This window comes from Cupressus sempervirens, chromosome 5 (assembly GCF_028749045.1).
Source record: "Cupressus sempervirens isolate cs-2001-9-10 chromosome 5, ASM2874904v1, whole genome shotgun sequence".
Classification (NCBI taxonomy): domain Eukaryota; kingdom Viridiplantae; phylum Streptophyta; class Pinopsida; order Cupressales; family Cupressaceae; genus Cupressus; species Cupressus sempervirens.
In genome coordinates, this window is record NC_143122.1 from 683,826,903 (window position 1) to 683,850,778 (window position 23,876).

The 23,876-nt window shown below is 36.6% G+C and overlaps 1 protein-coding gene across 3 annotated transcripts in view; it reads left to right on the plus strand.

Moving 5' to 3' along the window:
* The window catches only part of LOC149557795 (hyperosmolality-gated Ca2+ permeable channel 2.1-like), a 177,095-nt gene that overhangs the window by 13,085 nt on the left and 140,134 nt on the right, over nucleotides 1-23,876 (plus strand). For 2 of the 3 annotated variants that reach the window (XM_089832288.1, XM_089832290.1), the window contains exon 2: nucleotides 7,747-8,166. In XM_089832288.1, coding sequence (XP_089688414.1) covers nucleotides 7,886-8,166 — 281 coding nt within the window. In that variant the 5' untranslated portion in view covers nucleotides 7,747-7,885. The remainder of the gene's footprint in view (nucleotides 1-7,746; nucleotides 8,167-23,876) is intronic. The other variant, XM_089832289.1, reaches the window with a different exon arrangement.

Here is a 23,876-nt window from a genome sequence, read left to right on the forward strand (position 1 = left end):
AGTTAGCTAGAGAGGAGTAGCGGAGAAGAGCAAAGTCTAGTAGAGCAAGTAGTTGGAGCTTGGGAAACAAGAAGGTTGCTTGGTGGCTTGCGAGCACAAGTTTAGATTCTTCTTGGGGTTTTCTAATAGAATGTGGATCTAGGCTAGCTAGGTTTGGATCTTGTGAGGTCTTGCAAAACTATTATTAGAATTGTTGGTGTATTTGGCCATAACCCGGAAGGCCTTACAGTTGGGCATGTTGGATATAAATCTTGTGATTATATTATGAGAATTGGCATTGTTTTAGATCTAAAAATCTATGTTATCATTATTCTTTTGTTGTGTAGTTATTTGTTGGGGGCTAGGACATCTCTTTTGGGGATTCTCATGCCTTGCAGTGCATTAGTACTGTGAGTGATCGAGATAGCCATTTTATGTCAATTTTGGCAAGAGTTATTTAGGTTATGTGGGATAGAGTTGACTCCAAATACTAGTTGCCACCCTCAGGCTGATGACTTGACTTCAATTGTCAATAAATGGGTGAGGTCTATCTTTAGAACTATGTGTTTGCACAACAAGAAGCATGGGTGAAGTGAATATACTTTTGTGAGTTGTTATAATTTCACTCACCATATGTCTATTGTGATGACTATTTTCAGAGCCTTGTAAATATATCAGTTTTATGGATTTGTTGTTCATTGATAGTAGAGTTCCTAGTGCAGGTGATTTGTTGCAAGACAGTCAGAATATTATGAGAACTCTGAGGGATTGCATTCAGAGGGCGCAAAATCAACAAAAGTAGTATGGTTATTACGAGAGAGTTAGTTGCTCTTTCTAGGTAGGGGATATGGTATATTTGATGTTGCAACCATCCATGCAGTCATCTATCTAAAAGGGTGGAGCTGAGAAGCTCAAGCTTCGCTATTCTGGTCCTTTTTGTGTTGTTAGACAAGTAGGTGAGGTAGCTTATGAGCTTGATTTGCTAGAGGATAAAAGAGTGCATAATGTGTTCCATGTATCTCGCCTCAAGAAGGTGATAGATAGATATGCCCCATCTTCTACTTTACCCCCACTGGATGATGATGGAAGTTAGAGTTGATTCTCGAGGCTATATTGAGTACAAAAGAGAGACACCTGTGCAGGTGAGTCATCAGAGAGTTTTTGATGAAGTGGCATGGTTTACTTGTTGAGGATGCCACTTGGAAGTTAGAAGATATTATACAACATCTAAAATTATGATTGCTTGAGGACAAACAATCTTGGGGAAGGAGGATTATGATGTCCCCTTTTAGCAGATCTGAGGGGCATGGTTGTGTTAGCTCATCATTGTGACTCTTGTGAGCTAATAACTTGATTTGAAGGTCTTTGGTGGTCAACTTACTATTTCTAGTAAATTAGTATTGGCTAGTTTCTATTTTTGGCATGACACTTGGGCGCAATTATGTCATGCCCCCTTTTCTAGGACAATGATTTTTCGTTACCTCATTAGCTTTTATGCCTTGATCCCATATGCAAACTAGGTTTTCTATAAGGTCAATGCAGTTTTTGGCGTAGGTGACTTCAGTTACGGGGTAATTGGGGTTGTTACAGTGGGGTTTCCATACATCTACTATTTTTAGTAAGTTGGCATGCTTAGTATTCTTGACATTTCAGAGTTGGACTAGGAGCGTCTGATCAAGAATTTTTAGAATGCTTATCCAAGTCCATCTGATTAAAGGTTTTAATGCCTATAGATTTAATTGAATTATCAATAAAGTGACTTATAACTTAAGTTCATATTATTAATGTCACTTTATTATGTATGAGCACTTTATTTTCCTTAGTGGGGAAAATGTATTATTTCTAAAAGGAAATCAAGAGATAGAAGGGGAATGCGAAGGGTCACGAAGTTGTGTTTAAAAGATAGAGGAGCTCATTTCAACATGCTTGATTATTGAGTTTTGAATTTCTTGTCTCTCTTGGAGAGCTTTTGGAAAGCTATAGCTTTCAGCGTGCGAGAGGACGAAAACCCTCAAGCTTGGATGATGGATGGAAACCCATTGTCTCTTGGATACAATGTGTAGATCTTTCAAATTGTATTCCAGGTTCATCTTTCCTGTTATCCAATCTTTTTGTAGTTATTGTATTTATGATTGGATTTCTTGGTCATTTTGCTGAAGAACCTCAATGAAATATTATTTATAAAATGTATTTCTGTTGTAGATTTATTGCAATAACATTTTGAGACTTCTTTTATCTGGTTGTTTAATGGGGCTTTGCTGGTGAAATCTGAAATACGTTGCATTAATTTATTTGTTTGAAAATTTGTGAGATTTTATTCGAAAAGTTGGGCAAATATCCGGTTAGGGATATTACAGTGGTATCAGACCATTGAACTTGCCATCTTGTTGGGTATAGTCAGAAAGGTTTGATCAGAGCTAGTGTTTTCAGTTTGGGAGGGTTTTATGATTAACAAAGTGCAATTTGATTATTTTCGATATTCCATTTTTCTCTGAGTTTGTTCAGAAAATAATATTTTATTTTGTTATGATTGGTGACTTTATTTATTAAATGCTAAATTTTAAATATTGCCACATCATTTTTGCGTGGCCATCCTATTAATTTGCAACATTAAAACATCTACAAGCCAGAGAGATGTTACTTGCTCAGAGAAAAGATATAAATAATATTCGAAATAAAATAATCCCAGTTTATGTTAAAAAAGTTTGTGGAACAAATAAAGTGAATATTTCATTGGTTGTATTGGACATTGGTTTGGCTTGGTGCCTGCGAAATCCTACTTTAAACCTAATAAGTCTGACCCTTATTTGAACTATATGGTGTGAGACATTTATAAATAAAATAATGTGACAATTTTAATAAGTGTCAAGGATTAATATTATGAATGTTATTCCAAATATTATCAGCAGACCCCAATTTTTATTGGGAGTGATTCGTCTCAAGTTTAAAGCCAATAATCTTATCTACTCAATTTTATTCGTTGAAGAATTGCGTGGGAAAAAGTTTAATGTAGGTCCCTGTTGTCACTTAGGCTTGCACCCTTGTCCAAAGCCTATGCATGAGGACAACCTAGTGAAACATGGAAACAACCTCCAAGTTGTGGGACTTGCACTACGAGGTTGAGTTTCCAGGGAAGGCCGGCTTCCTCTTACTATCAGGATGCACCTAACTACTCTTGGAGAGGAAAAGGGAGAAGGAGAGCATGAAAGCAAATCTACCTAATCTAATCTAAAGAGGTGATGCACCAAAATAGAGTGTTTGGACCAAACTCTGCCCATATATGCACTATTGAACCAGAATGAAACTAAGGATATACAAATTCAGACTTGCTTTAATCTAACAATCACATGCAGATCAGAAAACCAAGATGAATGACACAAGGAAAGAGAGATTCAATTATATTATCATTCATAGGCCAAGGAGATACAGTCATGTAGATCATAGATCTCTACAAAACACCAATAAGAGGCAAAGAGTTCTTGCACTTTCATACCAATGGCTGAAAGAGATAAGACAGAAAATCATGTAGTTCAGAGGCATAGGGGAATTTACATTGAGAATCTACAGAGCAGTAACAGAGAAAACAGAGAAAGGTCCCTTCAAAATTTTTAGAAATTGCCTTTATAGCTCAGGCATAACTGAGATGTCCTCCCATTGAAGTTACTCCCCAACCACTACATTGAAGTCTTATAGAGAACAATCATGGGGATCCAGAAGAAAATCCGATCTGAATATAGCTTTTTTGTACCATGAAATCTGAATTTTAACTAAAATAGGGCCTCGAAAAGATAGAAACGGCACCATAACTGTGCTCTAACTAGGTAGATAGGTTGGATTGGGGGGTAGAGTGTCTCTGCATGCTTCACATTCACTTCTGGTGGTTGGAATTGATCATGAAGATCAGATTCGTGTAAAACCTCAATTTCTTATCATTTTTGGTGCATGAATTAGTAGAGTCAGCGAGTTAGCCGAACACTGCAAGCGAAATAGGCCACGTGGACCAATCAGTTCATTTCTTTATGCCACCTTGCGGGTCTCCCCGAGTTTGACCAGATATTCAAATTGACTGCGCCACCTTGCAAACCCTGATCGCGACAGTCACATTAACTGCTGGCCGCTAATCGTCAATGCCTTCACCGGACCCATTGGGACACGTGTCACCGAGGTGCTATGTCACTATGCGTATCCTCCGAGCAATTTCCCATAGCGAGATGGCGCCCATCGTGGATTCAGATTGATCTGATGTTCGTGAAGACTCGCCATATTACTGCACTATCTCCTTAAAACTTCTGGGCCCACGAAACACTTGACAACCACCTGGCACAACCTGGCATCCTCATCTTGGCGAGACCTGGCCCCACTGATCCATGTGGCACAATGGCGCTATGGTAAATATCCTCGCAGCTTTCTATAGCGAGATAGTGCCTACCGTCGATTTCCTTAGATCTATGGTGATCAACAAAATTGTACAACTGCACACCGAGTTGGCTGAATGGACCAATGGAATATCACCACTGTACTATGACCCACCTGACAACTGCCACCGAGGACGAGCCGTAATATTACTTTGGAGAAGGGCAGGCCCATTATGTCATCTGTGCCACGTGTCGTCGAGGCGCTATGTCGCTATGGATAACATCCTCCTAGCTTTCCATAGCGAGATAGCGCCTACCGTCGATCCAGACTGATCCGAGGGTGAGGAAATCTTCATGCGTTCGAAAGGGGCATGGGTCCAGGTAACTGTTGACATGAACGAACTGCCCAGTTGGCAACGAATCAAAGCCTCGTTTCAAGCACAGTCATCCTTCCACGTTGCCTGGGGTCCCACCGAGTTTTCCAAATTTCATCACCAATATCCGACGAGGCATACTTGGGACCCACTTTCCTTTTGATGTCGCCGCAGTAACACTTTCCGTCTGGGCGCTATGTCGCAAACGGCGAGGAACACAGATTTTCCGATAGCGCCATAGCGCCATAGCTAACCACTCAACAAAATGGAGTTGTTGGGAGGTGGAATTGTACTATTAAAGAAATGGCCCAGTCTATGTTGGAGCATGAAAATGTCTCTAAGAAGTTTTGGGTAGGGTTAGTTATATTGCAGCATGTCTTTGGCATTGGACTCCCGCACATTGTCGAGAAGAAAACTGTAGAAGAAGCATAGTTTGGTTGAAAACCAAATATAGTCATGTGAAGGTTTTTGAATCAACAACTTATGCTTGGACTCTAGATGCTAAGAGGACCAAATGGTATTCCAAAGGTTAGAAGTTGATGTCTACAGGCCATGATGACAATCATAAAGCCTATCGACAAATTTATGTGGACATTGATCATCTCACATTCAATAGATATGTCGTTTTGGATGAAGAAGGTGTGCCCTTTAAGCTCGCTTCTCCTATCTAGAGTCTTAGAGATCAGCCTATGAAGAAAATAAATTTGGGTGTCAAGCTTCCATTTGCTTTGCTTGATGAGAAGGATCTCAAAGATTCTGAATTTGAACTAGTAGAATTTTCTAGGCATGATATTGTACCACCATGTCAGCATCTAGATGATTTTGTTTTAGGCAATTTAAGTCATGCCAATCTACTTGATTTGGAAGATGGCTCCTCTCTAGCCTAAGTGGTGGGAAAAGCTTATTAACGACATTCAGGATGATGAGACTTGTTTGGTGTAGATCATTCAGTGACAAGAGCAAGAAGAAAACAAATAAATATTACTCTTATAGCCAACAAATAAAGTGTTTGTTAGCTCCAAAGTTACTCAAAGGAAAAGGGGACACCAAAATGGGAAAAGGCTATGAGAGCTGAGCATCATAGTCTTTTGAAGAAAAATACCTTGTTTCGATTAGATCTTCCACCAAAAAAGAAACCCATTGGCTGCCAATGGTTATATAAATTAAAGTACAAAGCTGATGGAACTCTTGATAAATACAAGGCTCAATTGGTGGCTAAGGGCTTCTTGTAGAACTTTGTGGAAACCTTTCCTCCTAAAACAAAGATGAGCACCATTTGACTGGTTCTAGCCATTGCAACACAACGGATAGGAAGCCAATCAAATGTATGTAAAGATTGCCATGCTTAATGGTGATTTGAAGGAAGAAGTCAATATGTCATAGCCTCCAAGTTTTGAAATTGTCGACAAAGGTTAGTAGATATGCAAGTTGGTCAAGGTTCTTTATGGTCTTAAGCAAACCCCAAGTGCATAATATATCAAGATTGATACATATTTGGTTGCACATGGTTTTCCACATAAGTCCTCTAAATTAAAACTTATATGACAAAAGCACTAGCAATAACATCATTTTGCTTGTCATCTATGTGGATGATATTATTGTTACTAGTAATAGGGCACAATTGGTTGCACAAATCAAGATGAATGTGTGTCAAGCGTTTGATATCAATGATTTGGGACTTCCACATTATTGTCTTTGTTTAGAGGTTTTCTAGATAGGTGAAAGCATTTTCATTTTTCAGTCAAAGTATGCTAGGAGTTTGCCAGCTAAGTTCAAGATGACAATTCACAAGCCTTCATTTACAAGTATGGAGAAGGGCTGCAATGGAGTCAAATTAGATTCACTAGTGGGCGGCCTAATATATCTTATTGCAACTAGATGCTATCTAAGTTGTGCAAACCTTCAGTTACAACTATGGAGAAAGGGCTGAAGCTGAGTCAAATTAGATTCACTAGTGGGCAACCTAATCTATCTTATAGCAACTTGATCTAATCTAAGTTTTGCAAACCTTCATTTACAACTATGGAGAAAGGGATGAAACTGAGTCAGATTAGATTCACGAGCGGGCAACCTAATCTATCTTATAGCAACTAGATCTAATCTAAGTTATTCTGTAATTCTTTTACAATGTTAATGATTGGATATAATTACTTTATATATAAACTTGTTTTGTTACAATGTTAATAATTAGATATATAATTGCTTTATAGCAACTAGATGTTATCCAAGTTTTGCAAGCCTTCATTTACAACTATGGAGAAAGGGCAGAAACTGAGTCAAATTAGATTCACTAGTGGGCAACTTAATCTATCTTATAGTAACGTGATCTAATCTTAAGTTTTGCAAGCCTTCATTTACAACTATGGAAAAAGGGCAACCTAATCTATCTTATAGCAATTAGATCTAATCTAAGTTATTCTGTGAGCTATATATCTTTCTATTTCCATTCTTAGTTAATGATTGTTTCTTTTAGAAACATTGCTTTTGTGATTCCTTTATATGAAGTTTTCGATTTCTATTGTTAATACATTGAATTACAATTTCAGTTTTTCTTTTGGCTTAGCTGAACTTCAAACAGTGAGATAGCTATGTCAGCTAGTTTTGACAATATTAAATTGGAAGCAATTAATGTTGTTCAATAATTTATGCTTCAATGCTACATCTGATATAATTTGTGTTAGTATCACTACACCAGAAATTAAAATGGCATTGGAAGTACCAGTAGAAGAATCAGTTTTAGTTTCTGACAAAACACATTAGATCCTAATTTTTCAAATTTGAGCTTCAGTACTGAGTATAGGCAAGGTTTTGCCCTCTGATTGTTCTGTGTCTTTTTGTAACAAAAAATCAACATTGAGTTTTCCTGGAAATTGCATTTATTTACTTTGGAACTCGTAGATTTTCATTTTTTCATGGTTGATACGTATTCTTTTGAACCATCCATGTGACTGCTCCAATCCAGTTTTGTAGGTTTTGTATATTTTTAATTACTCTCTGGTGAACTGGATTTCCTTAAGCCTTTCTTTCCTGGTTTGCAGGTTGGTTAAACAAATAGATAATTGTGAGGATCTGTAGACGCTATCTTTGTAATTGGGATAGCTAATTATTTGAGCAATCTGTATCAAAATTGCTGTGATGATTCTAAAATTAGCAGAAAGTTCAGTACCTTAAGAAGTCATGAATATTGCAGCTCTGATGACATCTGCTGGCATCAACATAGCCCTATGTATCTTGTTTTTCTGTCTGTATTCCATCTTGAGAAAACAGCCCAGCAATTTCAGAGTTTATTTTCCTCAAAAACTTGCAGAAGAACGATTGAAGAAACAGGACTCTTTTAGTTTGGACAGGTTGGTACCTTCTGCTGGTTGGATAATGAAGGCATGGGGAACATCGGAACAGGATATATTGAAATATTCTGGCCTAGATGCTCTGGTATTCATCAGAATTTTCGTTTTCAGGCAAGTTCTTGTCAGGGCAAATATACCCTATGAATTATCCGAGATTACAATATTTATATTTTCCTGGATTTGTTTTCAATTTCTTGCATACTTCTGTTATAATATTGGACCCAGTAGCTGGAAGCACTTTGATCTAGAGCGTGTAACAATATCTTGTCTGTCATTTTTATGGAAATTGACTGTTGGAAATAATGAATTTCTTTACTTATGAGATTCAAGGACATTCTAGTTTCTTTTGGGAAGAAATTTTTGGCTGTTGAATTATACTCCTTTTCTTGAAAATGTTCAAAAAAACTGTAATGAAAAAGAGAAGGAAATTGAGGTAAACATCGGATACCAAAACTACCAGGGAATGAATTGTAAACTATGACATATCTTGATAGAGCTTAAAGACAGACAGGCATCTACAGCATACATAATACCCTTAAATAGGCTGAACTGCATTGCGTTTATTCAAACATCAAGCCAAGAATTAAAAATTCTTCAAAACAAATAAGTAATAAACTGCAACATAGAAAACTAAATAAGCTGAAAATAATATGTGTTAAGAAAAATTACCCACCAAAGTACAATCACTAGAGAACCATACTACCAACATAAATAGCTTTACAAGAAACCCAACAGTTTAGCAAGGTCTTTTCCACATTCAAGCACTTGTAAACCCAGGCATATTGCAATAATGAATGGATTTACTTTTCACAACATGAGTACCCTCTTGATTTACTGAGTGAATACTTGCTGGACAATGTGGGGATAGAGTGGTCTTAAGCCAGAACATTATCTGCTCCCGAGGTTTTTGCTTGCCTGGTCTTAAGTAGAGTCTTATGGGGGTTCCAAATTGTGTTGATGAAGGAGACATAGGATCAAATACACTCTTTACTTGCATCTTTTAAACTTCAAAGCTTCATATGGGGGATCTTATCACTTTATGTGAGCCTTTCTGAGAAATACAGCTACATGTATTTCTTGTAGAGCAGTGACAACTGTTCAAACAGTTGGAGAGATCGTTATAGAATAACAATCTTCCTGTGCTTTGGGGTGTCTTCCTCGTATGGTGTGGATTGTTAGGTATTTGAGTACTTTTTAACCTAAAAAAACAAAAAGAGAAAAGATAGAACTAAAAATGACTATCAAAAACCCCAAAGGTAAACATACGAATACCATTTGAGATTCACAACAGATATTGTTTATAACTGGGTTTAAGCACAAAATAAGCTTTGATATGCAATGATGAATAAAGGAGAACAAGCTCAACTTATGAGGAAGCAAGTTAATTTATCACATTCAAACCCAGATACCGGGGTGTGATTGTGTATTGTCAACTGCATACATCGTTGAATAGAAAACCAATGGATTATACATACGCAAACAGACTACCAACTTCACATGCGAGAAATCAGTAATAATATAGGAGCAACACATCCAATCATACCAACCAAATGCATTCTTTATTATCCTGTTGAATATATACAAAGGTTAAAAACCCTTAGGTACAAAGCTTAACAAAAAAGTTATTTAAAAGTTCCTTTAAAATTCTACACAGTTTCCTCCCCTAAAAGAGTCTGTTCTTTGCATTATAAATAAACATGTCTTTATAAGCTGCACATGATAACTACCTAGCAACTACCTTATATTAGTTTTTGGAAAAATAAAATAAGCTTGTTTAAGTTAGGAGTCTGTCAAAACACCTAGTAACTAACTTATAGTTATTGGAAAAATACTTAGTTACTGATTCGGATGTGGGATTTTTTTTTTAAGGGTGGGGGGGGAGGCGGATGTGTATGGATGCATACACACACAGAGTTATACTATTTATATGCAAAGAAATGAAAGAAATATAGAAAACTAAAACATTTGATAGCTTGTAACTTCACCAATACATATTCAAATACTCAATAAGATTCTAAAATATAAGCCATATCAATGATATGAATATCATAGGCATCTATGTTTATGATTCTAAATCCGAATCAGCAAATCATTACAACTACAAAATCAAAATATAGTTTATCATCCAATGTCACAATTACAAAATCAAAATACAGTTCATTATTCAATGTTTATCAATCCTAATCCAAATCATATGGATTCGCAAGAAACTCATCATAATCTCCATCTCCTCCAACTGCCGCAAGTTTGTAATGTCCCTTTTGAGCCTTATTTTATTTACTATAGATTTTCCACATAGAAATTTAATTGGTGATGTCTTTCATAAGATCACTTATAGTTTCCCTTCTTCCAAGTCAGAATTATTTATCTATTTAATTTTCCTCAAAAGAATTTATATAAATAGATGTCTCTGAATCTATCAGTATAATTGATCATCTCTCTCGCTATTGATATAATTTTTCCCGGGTCTTGAATAGATATGTGAAGTGCTTTAATGTATGAAGAAATAATGTTCGACGACCCATATCAATCTTTCGTGTATAACTTGCATCATAAACTTATCCACACTACAGATTTAATTCCTTAATCAGATAGATAGACTTAAAGTATGAAATCAATTATTAAGTTGAATTGGTTCAATCATGGGCATGTCGTCTTCTATTAATAACCTTCTATCAGTATCTTCTCAAGGTTTAATAATGTCCCCCAATAGTGACCAATTCCCCAGCAACCTTATTCTCATTTTTCCAAGGTCGTTACCAGATTGTATTTCACCACTTTTTCTATTTGGATATTACTGATGTGTAAGCGCTATTTCCCAATTGACTATTTTTGATAGTGATCTTCAACGATGATAGGTTTAGTCTGCCAAGGAGTTGATGTATTATTTAAACGCTGGAATGCGATTTTTGTACCAAATATTGAATCTACTGTGCTGGCTGTGCATACTCTTCTTATATTTTTACTCTGTGTATATTGCTTGATATTGTATGCCTCTGCTGTCGAAATGATAGTATTGCAGTCTATGTATATTTACAGGTGACAATGTGGGTAATGTGTAGTTAGAATATATGATTGTGTTTGGTAGTACGTTGGGTGTCAAAGCAAAGTGCTGAAGACGTAATGACTTGGTCATTGTTACCCATCTTAAATCTCCACCGGATGTTCCTCCCTGTTCCTATGATTGGGAATTTTCAACCAGATATTTTTTGTATTGTCCATTCCCAAATACTATTGCTATTCAACTTCAAACGGTGAAAATAAATGATATTTTTCTTCTCTGTTTGTCTGCAACAAACTGGAGTTCAACGTCTTTCTTTTTTATTTTCAATGACAGCATGTCTGATGTTCTTATCTGAGTCATGTCAATATCCCAATAGTATTTTGATCAGTCCTTTTTAATTATTTCTAGTAGTGATTACTGAATGTATTCACCTGTGACTCATAAATAGATGCTCTACCTCTTAGCCTGATTAATCAAGCTATATCCTTATTTATAGTTGGAAGGATACATCATGTTGCATAGTTGTTGTAAGATATATTTGTCCTCTCACCTGTAGGCTGATTCTGATATTAGTCTACCAATGCCAATCTTGGTTGGATCTTCCCTTTCATGTGATGCTCTTTGTTTGAGGACCTATTATGTAAGCTCTTGACTGCTGACTGAGATTCTCTCCTTTCCTTTGACCTTCATTGAATTGGATTTCCCCTTGATGTTTGTTTTCATTTTTCCCCTACATTGCTCATTGACTGTATTAATTTAGTTTCGCTGCTGCATTTCCAAAATTTCTTAAGATGTCCTTTCTAAAATGCTCTCCTCCTTAACTATATACCCAATGACGGGAAAGCTCACAAGCTTTCAGTAAGATAAGTAACTGTATTATTAATTATATCTAATATATGATCAAATATATGATTGTATTAAAAAATTTATTATCATTTTCATTATAATTGTTCATCAATTATTTCTAGTTTATTTATTGAATTTATATATATTATTATAATTAGTTTTATATCGTAAATTCAAATATAGACTATTTAATTATTTGTTGAATATCTTATATCTTCATTTTTAACATCAATAAATATATTTATTATTTTAATTTTATTATATATATTATTATTATACCTTTATTCATTTACTATATTATATATAATTATTACTAATAATATTATTTACAATATTATTAGTAATTAGTCTAATGTTATTTAGCTAATAATGTATAAATATTTATTAATTTTATCAATGTAATTGTGATTAAAATTAAAATTATATGTATCATTTAATTATTTAATCTTATATTTAATTTCTATTATCATTAAATCTTGCTCACAAAAGGGGCATTACAAAGTTCAAGATCATTTGAACTGAAAATGGTTCCACTTGTGCACACCACGCGTCATGATGTTATCAGCATCACCATCTGTGATTGTGGTAAGATCTTGAATTGTTGCATCCAAGTTCGCATACTTAGGTTCTACATCCCAAAGTTTGGCTGCCCCTCCCTTGTAGTGAATCTCCTTACGAGACAAAAGATGCAAGCTGGTATGAATGAAAACCAAGTCATCAGCTTTTTTAGAGCCCAACTAGTGACACGTCACTGAGTGGATAAAGGAGTATGTACTCCAATTCCTTTCAGCAGCAGAAGAACTTGCAACCTAGACAATGTTCACAATTACAAAATTACTTATTAAGCTAAAACATAAAAATGAAAACCAATTTAAAGAATTGTAGAATACACGTGGTAAAAAAAAGTTTGAAAATAAATAATACTTACTTGAGAGAGGATTTTGATTGCAAGAGGTTGTAGATGCTTGAACAATTGATCATAAAGCTACCACCATGTGATAGCTCCCATGTCACATTGGTCCTTTATTGCAAGAGGGCCAAGTTTGGTTCCCCAAGCAAATAATCCAAATTCAGTCGTAAGTATTCTGTGAGTGTCCTCATCTACGAAGAGTCGTGCAAAAGCTTTGTAGCACCCTCTAGCAACTTCTTCATCCTCATAAGGTGCTACTCTATTAGGCTTGCCAAGTACTTCCTCGCTATAGTACCTTGGAGATAATGCATATGCAAGTAGGTGCAATGGGGTAGTCATCTTTTCACAATGACGATGAATGATTGCTTCAAGTTAATTGCAGGAGGCTTCACATTTTTTGGGGTCAGCTTGATGTGCTTGTATTGAAATTTTTACCTTCTCAACCTTTGTGTCCATGCCATCATATACATCTTCCAAACAAGGCTAATTTGAAGTAGCAAAATAGAGCATAGTCATGATAGGGTTTGTGAAATCTAATACAAATCGCACATGATCCCACTAATTGTCATCCAAGATCAATGCCTTGACCTTTTGTGCCCTCTTTGAATTTCTAGCCCTCCATATACCCCATTGGGCTGAAGTAACCATATGGCTTAATGCCTCTTTCACCTTGACAAGTCATTTCATAATAATAGTATGCTATGTGAACTGGGTCTCAACCATCTAAGTAAATAATAACAGTATGTCAATAAATATTGAACACGACATAAAACATATTCAAATGATTTAATTAAATAAATAAAACATTGTGTTTACTATATACTAATTACAAATTTCAAATTGGAATTAACCTTTAGCAACTCTAAATTGGAGAATGATTTGAATATGGATTGTGACATGTGGTGGTTCTTCATAAACATTTGTATCTCCTCTCCCTCTTTGTAAATTTGCTTCACCCAATCTTTTTGGGTGCCAATTTGTTGCATGACCAAGTATAGGGAGTGTATAGTGCATGATGTCCACAAATTATGGTTTTACCAGCCTTCAACCAAAGCATCTGCACCCTTGTGATTTTTTGTATTATTTGTAATCACTTGAACTACATCGTCACTATCCACCATCTCTATGGTGTTAATGAGAATTTTGGAAATGAATTGTGAATCTTTCACTTGCCCTTCACAATCAACTACCTTCAAGAACATTGCCCCTTTGGGTTACACTACAATCACATTAATCAATGGCCAATTTCTAGTATCTTTCCATCCATCCAAAACAATAGAAACACCTGAACTTGTCCATAAATTTCTAATTTGGTTGGAGAGCTCGATCTACTCAAACCCTCTCTTTTGTTAACATAGTAGCATGCACCTTTTCATATCCGAGACTTGTGTAATCATCCGGTGCTTTAAGTATGACTGCCACCATTTCCTTCCAATATTGTGATATCACCAAATTGAAAGGAAGACCGTTGGCATAGAGGCATTGTGCAATGGCTTGATCAATAAACTCTCTTGCCTCCATTTTAAATGCTTTGTCCAATGAACCTCTTTTTTGGGAAATAGTTTCTACTTCTTCGTCTTCCATTCCTATTGTAGGTGCTTGCAAGAATGGGCGTTTGGAGGATATAATTGGCTCCTTGGGTAATTGCATTGTTTTCTTTGAGAACAAAGGTTGATAAAAACTTTTTGATTTTTTTGGATTAGTGTCCATCTCCCTCCCGACACCTGACCCCTGCATGCATACCCCTACCCCTTTTATTCCAAGGGTGAGGGCCCCTATATAAACAAATTATTCAACAGGTTCCGGCATAATCTATTGTTTCAGTTTCTTATCATGGTCCAACATTAGCACGTTTAGAAGTGATATTCTAACCTAACCAATTATTTCTATAAGTGGATGGAGTTTTGGCATTACCCTATGTTCCTACACCTCCCTGTGTTTCCAAAACTAGTGTTTCAAAAGCATTCCAATGACGTATGTCGAGATTCAGAACTTGCGAATGCATAGGTTGCTAGAAAGGAAACCAACCCTGCTAGAAAGGAAACCAACCCTGCATCTTACCTACCAATTTATTTACAGCTTCTTGTTCTTTTATAAATGAAGCTATTTGGGCATTAGACAACCCCTTCCCATCCATGTCTTTGCACATTGAAAACCCTTTACTAGTACAGCCCATAAAATGAAGTTTTACCCGAGAGTAAGAGCCATTGAATGGTTTTCCTTTGTTACTTTGACAATAATTACATTTCCAAAGATAGTAACCACCTTCAAAACTTGTGATATTCCTTTGATATGTCTCCATAAAGATGTCACATCAACTTTAAAATTGTTAGCTGCCTGGCCCATTGAACTTTGACTATCGGCGGTTGCCATCCATAAGAAATAATTAAAAATCTATGAACATCAAGCATGTAAGTTCAAAAAAATGATAGGAAACTACTTAAATAGATCGCTAAACTTCTTGCTTTACTTTGTTTTTTCAAAAAAAAAAAGTTTGAAAAAATCTCCACAAACTTTTAAAAACTCATGCAAAGTTGAAAAAAAAAATCATGAAAGAACACAAGAATGAGATTAAATGCTTATCTTACTTGCTTAAAACTTGTTTGTGGAAGCTATCCCTTGCTCTAGAGCAATCGTCTTTGAACATAATCAACTTTCCTTCAAAATGTAACAATGGAGAGAAAATGAGAAAAAAGAGGAGCTGCAAATGAAATGGAGGTAATAGTGGTCGAATCGAATGGCCTCTATTAGGGCCATTTTAGGGTTTCCAATGAAAAAATAGACTAAAATATCTATTTCCCCATGTGCTTTTGAAGTCACTTAAGTGAAGGAAACATGTTTTCGTAGTTTTCTGGGCGAGTGTGTTTAGGGAAGCTTGAGGATGCTCCCGAATCTGTTCAAAAGCTGGTAAGAAGCCATTCCAGGCCAGTCAAATGGGAATAGAGTGCATATGGCTGGTCAGGAATGGCTTTTAGCGAGCTTCTAGTTTTGTCCACACACATCAGCATCTAAGAGCTTCGACTCCCCCATCTAGCCTCCAGGAGGCCACATCAGCTTCCAAGGAAAAATAAAATAAACTCATTTAAGTTAGGACTTTGTCAACTTTTATGTAAAGAAAGATGATTTTCTAACTTGATTGCAAATATGTGACAAAAAGTCATTTGTATGAGCTTGAAATTCGTAACTTTGAAAGAAAGCTAAGCCATTGGTTTGTTGAGGTAGGCATTATGTTTTCTTCATTCAAATTGGAACATATACAGAAATATCAAAGTCATAGCTTCATTCAAGTTTTGATACTCTTACATAGTTCCTCCCCATTTCACAATTTCACATGTCACTGAGCATCATCAATCTTGCATAGATAATCTTTCTCTAAAATCATGCAAGTCCTTGGAAATGGTGTGTCTTGAAATTGCTTAGGAACTTTCCTATCTTCATTGCATATTAGGAATTTGGTGAATATTTTAGACAAAATGCTTAAACATAGTAATTTGAATGTTGACCCTTATCACGTAATATGAATTACAAATAGGACTTTGAAGGTTTAATAAGCTTCAATAATCTCTTACCAATTAAGTTTAATTGTGTGCCTTGAACATATTTCACAAAATAATATCTACACTTGACATGAACATGGAGTGGGGTTGCTAATTAGATGAAGATGCCAATGGGATTTTAATTTTTTCTTTTTCTCATTAATGAATTGATTGGATAAGGAGGGTTTCTATGAATAGGACATGTTTTGACCATATAATTCTTCTCCTGCAGCAATATCCACTTTTCGTGCAACACCATTGATTCTCTACACTTGCTTCAAAATCTATCAATCAAATATCTTGTGTTATTGCTTGCAATCCTTGTATCATGCAACTTGTGCATTTTGATGAATGTCTACGACCCATTCCACATTTCCATTTTTATGCAAGCAGTGAGGATGCTAACAAACATTATGTGGAATGTGGTTATTATCATTATATAATTGCCGTTTGCATTTTTATGTGAATTTGGAAGCTTTTTTGACAAGTCCATTTTATTTATATTGTAGACTCATTGTACATCGTGTATATGCTTCCATATAATGCATGCATGTCCATGTCGAGAACTTGCATTCGTTTGAAAGTTTCTAAAGTTGTCTCAAGAAGTGTATTTTGTGCAATTCTTGCAATTGTTCAATTCCATAAGTTGACATTCTCTTTGAGTCATTTTGTAGTACAGTTCATGCACATTATCTATGTTGCTACATTTTGCATGCATTGGAACACACGTTGTAATAAGGAAATGCCCATGTAAAAGCTTGTTTTTTCACTCTCAAGCTCATCTTTGTCTGGGACAACCTATAGCTCCCACCCAACGCCAACTATAGCGGGAAGTAATTGGTAAGGTTGGCCATCCCACTTGATCTGATATGGATGGAGGCGTCACTAATTACCTTCCACCCAGCTTTAGATGGTTGGAGCTTATACTACACAAGTATAAATTGTTTGAGAGTTTGACATATTGATCAGTTCAATCAAGCCCAATCGGGCACACTTACGGAGCCGGTCAAAGAAGCTACTAATAGTATGTATTTCTATGTATGCTGATGGATCTATTTTGAATGTTGATGCTCCAACTATTGTTTATATCCATGAATGATGTTGTACTGTTCCATCCATAAATTCTTTCGTCCCAGACATTATGCTCTAGCTCTTCTTGTTCCTTCAAGAAAAATACCGTAGTTAGCACTTGGCACGATGAACATGGTACAGTTGAAGGATAGATTGAAGGACAATCCTCATGGCGAAGAAGTTTTACAAGAGTGGAATTGTACATGCAGCGGCTTTCCCTCCTACTTTGCCTTGTTCGGAATTGGTAACGGAGTGTGCATCCCAGTTTGATATTGTGACCAAGTCCATCATTTTTGATGAAGGGAAGAGAGTGTTGGCTACCATTAGTGAACAAGTGGTTGAAGAAGTATTCAATATTCCCCAAAATAAAGGCATGACAGTGGTAATGATGGATCAAACAACAAAGTTCTTTTAGGATAGTCAGGATGGCTACTTCATTCATCTAAAGTAGAATTGGTGACATAAAGGCAAGAAGGGAGTTACCAAGTCGTTAGAGCTTACCAGGTCAGATTTCAATTCAAAGTATGGCTACCTTATTGTGCTTCTCAGCTGAATCATGGGTGTGGCTGAAGGTATGCAATTCGAGAACTGGATGTACTATTTTATTGATGAAATTGAAAATAGAAAGAGAAAATTTGATTGGGCTAGAATTATAAGTGAAAATTTAGAGTAACAACTAAGGACAATACAAATTCAAAAACAATGCTACATGGGGTCCTATCTTTTCTACCTAATTGCGAGACTATATGAACATCCTGGACTTAAGGCCTTAGGAGTGATTGGCAATAGGCTGGGGCAATGTTTGGTGCATGAGTGCTATCCATAGCTTCATTTGCACAACACCAAAGATTATAAGATGTTTTATAATGCCTTTGCAATGAAGACAGTAAGGATATTACAAGGGACACCTGCTAGGAGGCTCTCATCAGAAGTGGAAGCAAAAGTTAAGAAGTATTGGAGTTGGTTCATCCAATTTCCGCAATTCACATATATCAGAGTAGCAAGAAGTACAATTTGTCCCAAGAGACTTCCAAGGTCTGCCAGAATAGTTTTGATGGAGTTGGCCAGGCAACTTGAGCATTATGACAAGATAATGAAACTCAAAGGTGAGACATGGATTGCCTTCTGATTTGGAATAGACAATGATACTTGCCCCAATCTTGTTGCCTTTGCAGCTGCGGAGAAGGAGTTAGAATGGTATCATCTAGGATGGTATAGAGCAAGACAGGGATTCGATCCTAATGGTCTTATCAAGGCATCTCACGAGAACAAATTCCTACTATAGAAGATTTTCTGGCCAATGTACATGATGACTTTCATGTGAGGAAGCTAGCTTTTTCAAGATTGTTAGTGGGCATGATGAGGGCAATCAGATGGAGAGGCCTTGATATTCCCAATTAGCTGGAAGGTGATGAAAATGTGCTAAGGGAAATTATGATACAGTCAATGGAATACAATTGGGTCCAGTGGATTGGGATGATCATTAGGATCCTTCCTTAGAGGCAATTACAAGGACACTTGATCTACACACTAAATTATGGTACAATGAGAAGTTAAGGCAATTACATAGTCGGAAGGTACGCCTTACTTATGAGAAGATGAAGTCGGAGGAAGATGTTTACCGCATAGATTAATTAAGTAATGTACACGAACAACAACAACAATACTCCTTTATTTGCATATGCCAACAGATAACATAACTAATGCTAAGATGATTTACAATGATCCCAAACGGGGTATAAATACTTCCCGCCAAACCTTTCCAAAAGGGTCCATCGGCTACATAACAATACTATTCTATCTGTCGGCTACAAATCTTTACCGACGACATGAACCCGTGCTACAAAATCTTTACCGATGACAACACCCTGTCGGCTACACAATTTTTGCTGATGGTTGTCGTCGGTAAAGATTTGTAGCTGACAGATAGATTAGTATTGTTATGTAGCCGATGGACCCTTTGGGGAAGGTTTGACGAGAAGTATTTATACCCTGTTTGACATCATTGTAAATCATCTTAGCATCAGTTATGTAATCTGTTGGCATATGTGAATAAAAGAGTACTCTTGTTGCTGTTCGCGTGCATTAATTAATCTATGCGGTAAACAGAAGAAGGTCCAGCGGAGTCAGTCGGACAGAAAGGTGGGGGTAGTAGCTAGCAACAAAGAGCAGTTAAGAGCAAGAAGATAAATTTGGAGGTTGAAAAAAGTAAACAACATCAGGAGCCTCCAACAAAGAGACAGAATGCAGCTCCATCAAGGGAGAGCATAATTGAGGCTAGGAGCCAAGAGGTTAATACAAGTGGACAAAGGGTCGCGGTAGAGGTGAGCTCTGATTCAAAATTAAGTGGTTATAGTAATAGTACCGAATACTCTCCTCTCTCGGAGAACCAGCATGGAGATGATATGACAGTCACTAGTGAAGAAGAGGAAAGGTCAATTGATATTGAGGAAGTAAGCCAAGCGCTTGAGGCTATTGGTGATGCTTTGCTAGTCGAACCGAATCCAGATTTGGGGAGATGCATTGCACTACTATGGTTAAGGAAAATGCTTATGCCAAGAGGTGAGGTGATGATTGTCTGAACAGTTGAAGATATTCAAGGGTTAGTGGAAAAGGGAGATAGTGAGAAACAAAAACAAATTGTAGAAACTGTGGCAAAGGTAATCAGGAGTGATGATGAGGGTCATCGAAAAGTTCAGATTGCTATACCAAAGGTTAGCAAGGCAGTGGATGAGATTGTAGCCCAGGAGTATGAGATAGTAGAGTAGTGACTTGGGAAGAATCATAGATGACATGGACTGTGAGGAGATCCAGGAAGACATGGTTTCAATTAGAGAAAGGTTGAGAAAGGCAAACAAGAGGATTGTAAAGTTGGAGGCCGAAAACAAGTATTGGAGAGATTACCAGCCTATCCAACAGTTGCATCAGGCAGCCCTTTCGCAAGACAACGGGAGCAACATAGAAGAGATATCGGCTCAGCTGTACGAAATCAAAGATTGATTTAGTGATATAATTCAAGATGGGCAAAATTTCTTGCCTTCCTTTATCTCGACACTGAGGTCATTAGTGGCTATTAGAGACAAATTTAGAACATTTGAAGGGGAGTGGGAGGATTTTCTTCCAGTCAAGGACTTAGCTATTCCCAGGCTACGGGCAATTATTGGGCTACTGGAGAGATATTTGGAGAGAACCAAGTTGGTGGATGAAGTATAATGAGTATGGTGGAGTCTTGGTATATTGCCTTGACCATCAGATTGAGGATACTTGAAGAGATACGGAATGAGATTGCACAACACATCTGTTGTTGTAAAGATTCTGTAGCTGACGTTTAGATTAGTATTGTTATGTAGCCAATGGACCCCTTTGGGAAGGTTCGGCAGGAAGTATTTATACCCCGTCTGGGATCATTGTAAATTATCTTATGCTTTGGATTTAATCTCTTGGCATATGCGAATAATAAAAGGAGTACTGCTGTTGCTGTTCTTGTTTTATGTTTGGGTGCGTTAATCAATTAATCTATGCAGTAAACAACATCCCAGGCATTGACACTTCCATTTCAACCATAATGAGCGATGTTGGGGTTGCACTTGATTTTGAAGATATCAAAGAGGAGAACGTCAATGAGGTAAGAGTTTGGATCGAGATTGGATGAGTTGGGAAAGGTTGCCATCAAGAAGCATTTGGGCACCCTTGCCTCCCTTAGTGCCTTTATCGGATATGCGAAAGAATATGAGAAGGATCATGAGAAGACACTGCAGACAGCGAGCAACATGATGAATTCAGCTGAGCTCAAGATGAAGCACACGCCTTGCCCTCACATGAAGGAAGTCAATGATAGGCTAGCCAAGTTCATTGCCTTGGCTAAGAAGATGAAAGAAAAAGAGTAGAATTATATTCGAGGATCATTTGATGTAAGCCCAAGTGGCAAATTCTCCTTTCTTCTTGGGTAGGATAAGTGTTTGATTCTGATTGACTACCATTTTGGTGCCTTCTCATTGGTTGCCACTTTTCATTTTTTTCATTGGTCCATTGATGAGGTGGCGTCTTCTCATTGGCCGATGGGATGGTAACCCTAGTTAGGTTTTCTGGGATTTGATTTGGATTGTTGATTTTGCCTCTTAATCTCTACTGTTGGTTGTATTTTTGGCCCCTAATATAAGGCCATTTGCCCTCATTTGTAAAGGGTTGAAGAAAATTGTTGCTTATATAATACCAAAATTGCTTCTCTTATCATTTTTGTGTCTTGCATGGTGATTAAGAACACTTGGTGTTATTGCATGGTTTCTACTTCCAATAGTTTAAGTTAAATCCCATTGAAGTTGTTAAAGTAGATTTTATTTCAAGAAAGTTGTTAAGCAAGAGTAACAATAGATGGATAGTTGTATGGTGATATTAGTGGATGTTTGATAGGGATCCATAAACTAGGCCACTAGCATCCTAGCAACTTGTTAGGAAGCCTTGCATGGTAATCTAGTCCTTTTCCCCTTGAATCATTGCATCTATGAAGGTAGCACCACTAGCAAGCTTTCATTAGATTTGATCTCCATCCATTTGCTAATCTTTCCATTCATAGGAGTAGAAGTAAAGCAACAAGTAGTTTAGTTGTTGGAGTTTTGAAGAGCTGAGTTGGAAGTAAGATAAATTGGGAAAGTAAATTGAGAAAGTAAGTCAGTATACGTTGCAAAGCTAGATTTCATCACCATCACAGCAAAAGTTCGATATCCTTGAAAGGACAACGTACATCCGCCTACGTGATTAACCAACAAATCGCATTAATTTAACTGAGTTAGTATCTACAAGTGTAAGGATCCTTGGAGTTTTCTCATGTTCTTCATGAGTATTTACTTTTCAAGAGAGGGTTGAGTGTTTGGTATTCTATATCAAGTAGTCGATTGTTATATGTTATGTAGTGGTTTAAAACTGACATCAACATGATGCTTATAGGCTAATTATTGTGGATAGAGGGTCTTTTGAGGCAGTGGCTTGGTTTGGGAGGGTCTTGTCTTCTCCACAATTCAGTAAGTTACAGGTTGGTCTTCGTTTGGTTCAGATTGGACTTTGTTTGGACTTAGTTTTGTGTACTTACTATTTTTGGTAAGTTGGGTGTTGATTGAGATGGACCATTTCAATTTTTGGAAAGTGCATTTGGTCACATGGAGATATAATAGGTGCGACTCCTATTTTAGGCGACATTTAAATTATGAGTATTATTATATTTTAAGTAGTCAAAATATTATTAAATCATTAAATGACTTATTATAAAGTTATAATTTAACTTTATAATTTCACTTAAGTTGAGGTCGAGTCATCATGGGAAGGGGCCATTTATTTAATTAATTATATGCCTAAGCCAAGATTAAATGTTATAATGTTATGTTGTGTTGGAGAAGCTTTGTAAGTGAAGTTATATTTTGGAAACAAAAGGGCATTTGGAGATTATAAATATGAGCTCATTTCATTGGAAAAGGCAGTATTGAATATTATTGTATGCTTTTGTTGTCTTTGTGACATTTCCAAGGTTCTGATATTTGATGCCCTTGCTGAAGTAAAAGGGTTGAGTTTGAGATTCTGAGAAGTGCTTGGCGATTCATATCTGAGGTATTGTGAAATGTTTGATTGGATTTATATTTTCCTTTTACTGTATTTATTGTGGCTAAGGAGGAGCTTAATGCTGGAGATTGTCTGAAAAATGTGAAGAGACCCATTGGAATTGATATACCAATATGTGTTTGCATTATTCAAGTTTGACCTGGGCATTTGTGGCTGCTGATTATTATCTGGGAAGGCAGCATTTTGGATTTTACAAGCACCATTCATCGTTCCAAAGGCTGAGGCATAAATTAGAGGCTGGACGTCACTGCTACAAGACCTGTGTTTCATTTCTAGTGGTCGGATTTTTATTTCCAAGGGCTGCAGATTAAGTGCAGGGCTACATCTGCATATTGGGAGGATTTTAGAGGTCTTTACTAAGGCCTGTGATCAAGATTTAGGGCCTGAAATTCACTGTTATGAGCCTTTGGTTATGTAATAAATTGGCATATCTGAAATTATAATTGGTGATAAATCTGAAAATTCTGGTACAACCAGCATTGGGCAATTTGGTATACAAACAGGCATTCATCTGGAGCTGTCATGTTCCTCTATTTTAATTCTTAATTTGCAAACTGTTAAATAAAGTATGGCAAATCAAATTGAGATGGAAGTGATGGGTTATGTTCAATTATAAATCATTTGTCATAATTAGTGAATAATATCAGAATTACAGCGGTCCTGTTGTTTCAGTTTTCCAATACATTCATTCATCATAGATTTCAAGACTGGATTAATTGGGCAAATCTATTTGCACTGTGCTCAAGACTTAGCATTATATATAGTGATAATTAGCTTTCTTGCCCAAGTGTTTGTTAAAATGACAACCTTATGAATGGGTAAGGAAATTGATGTTGATAAAATT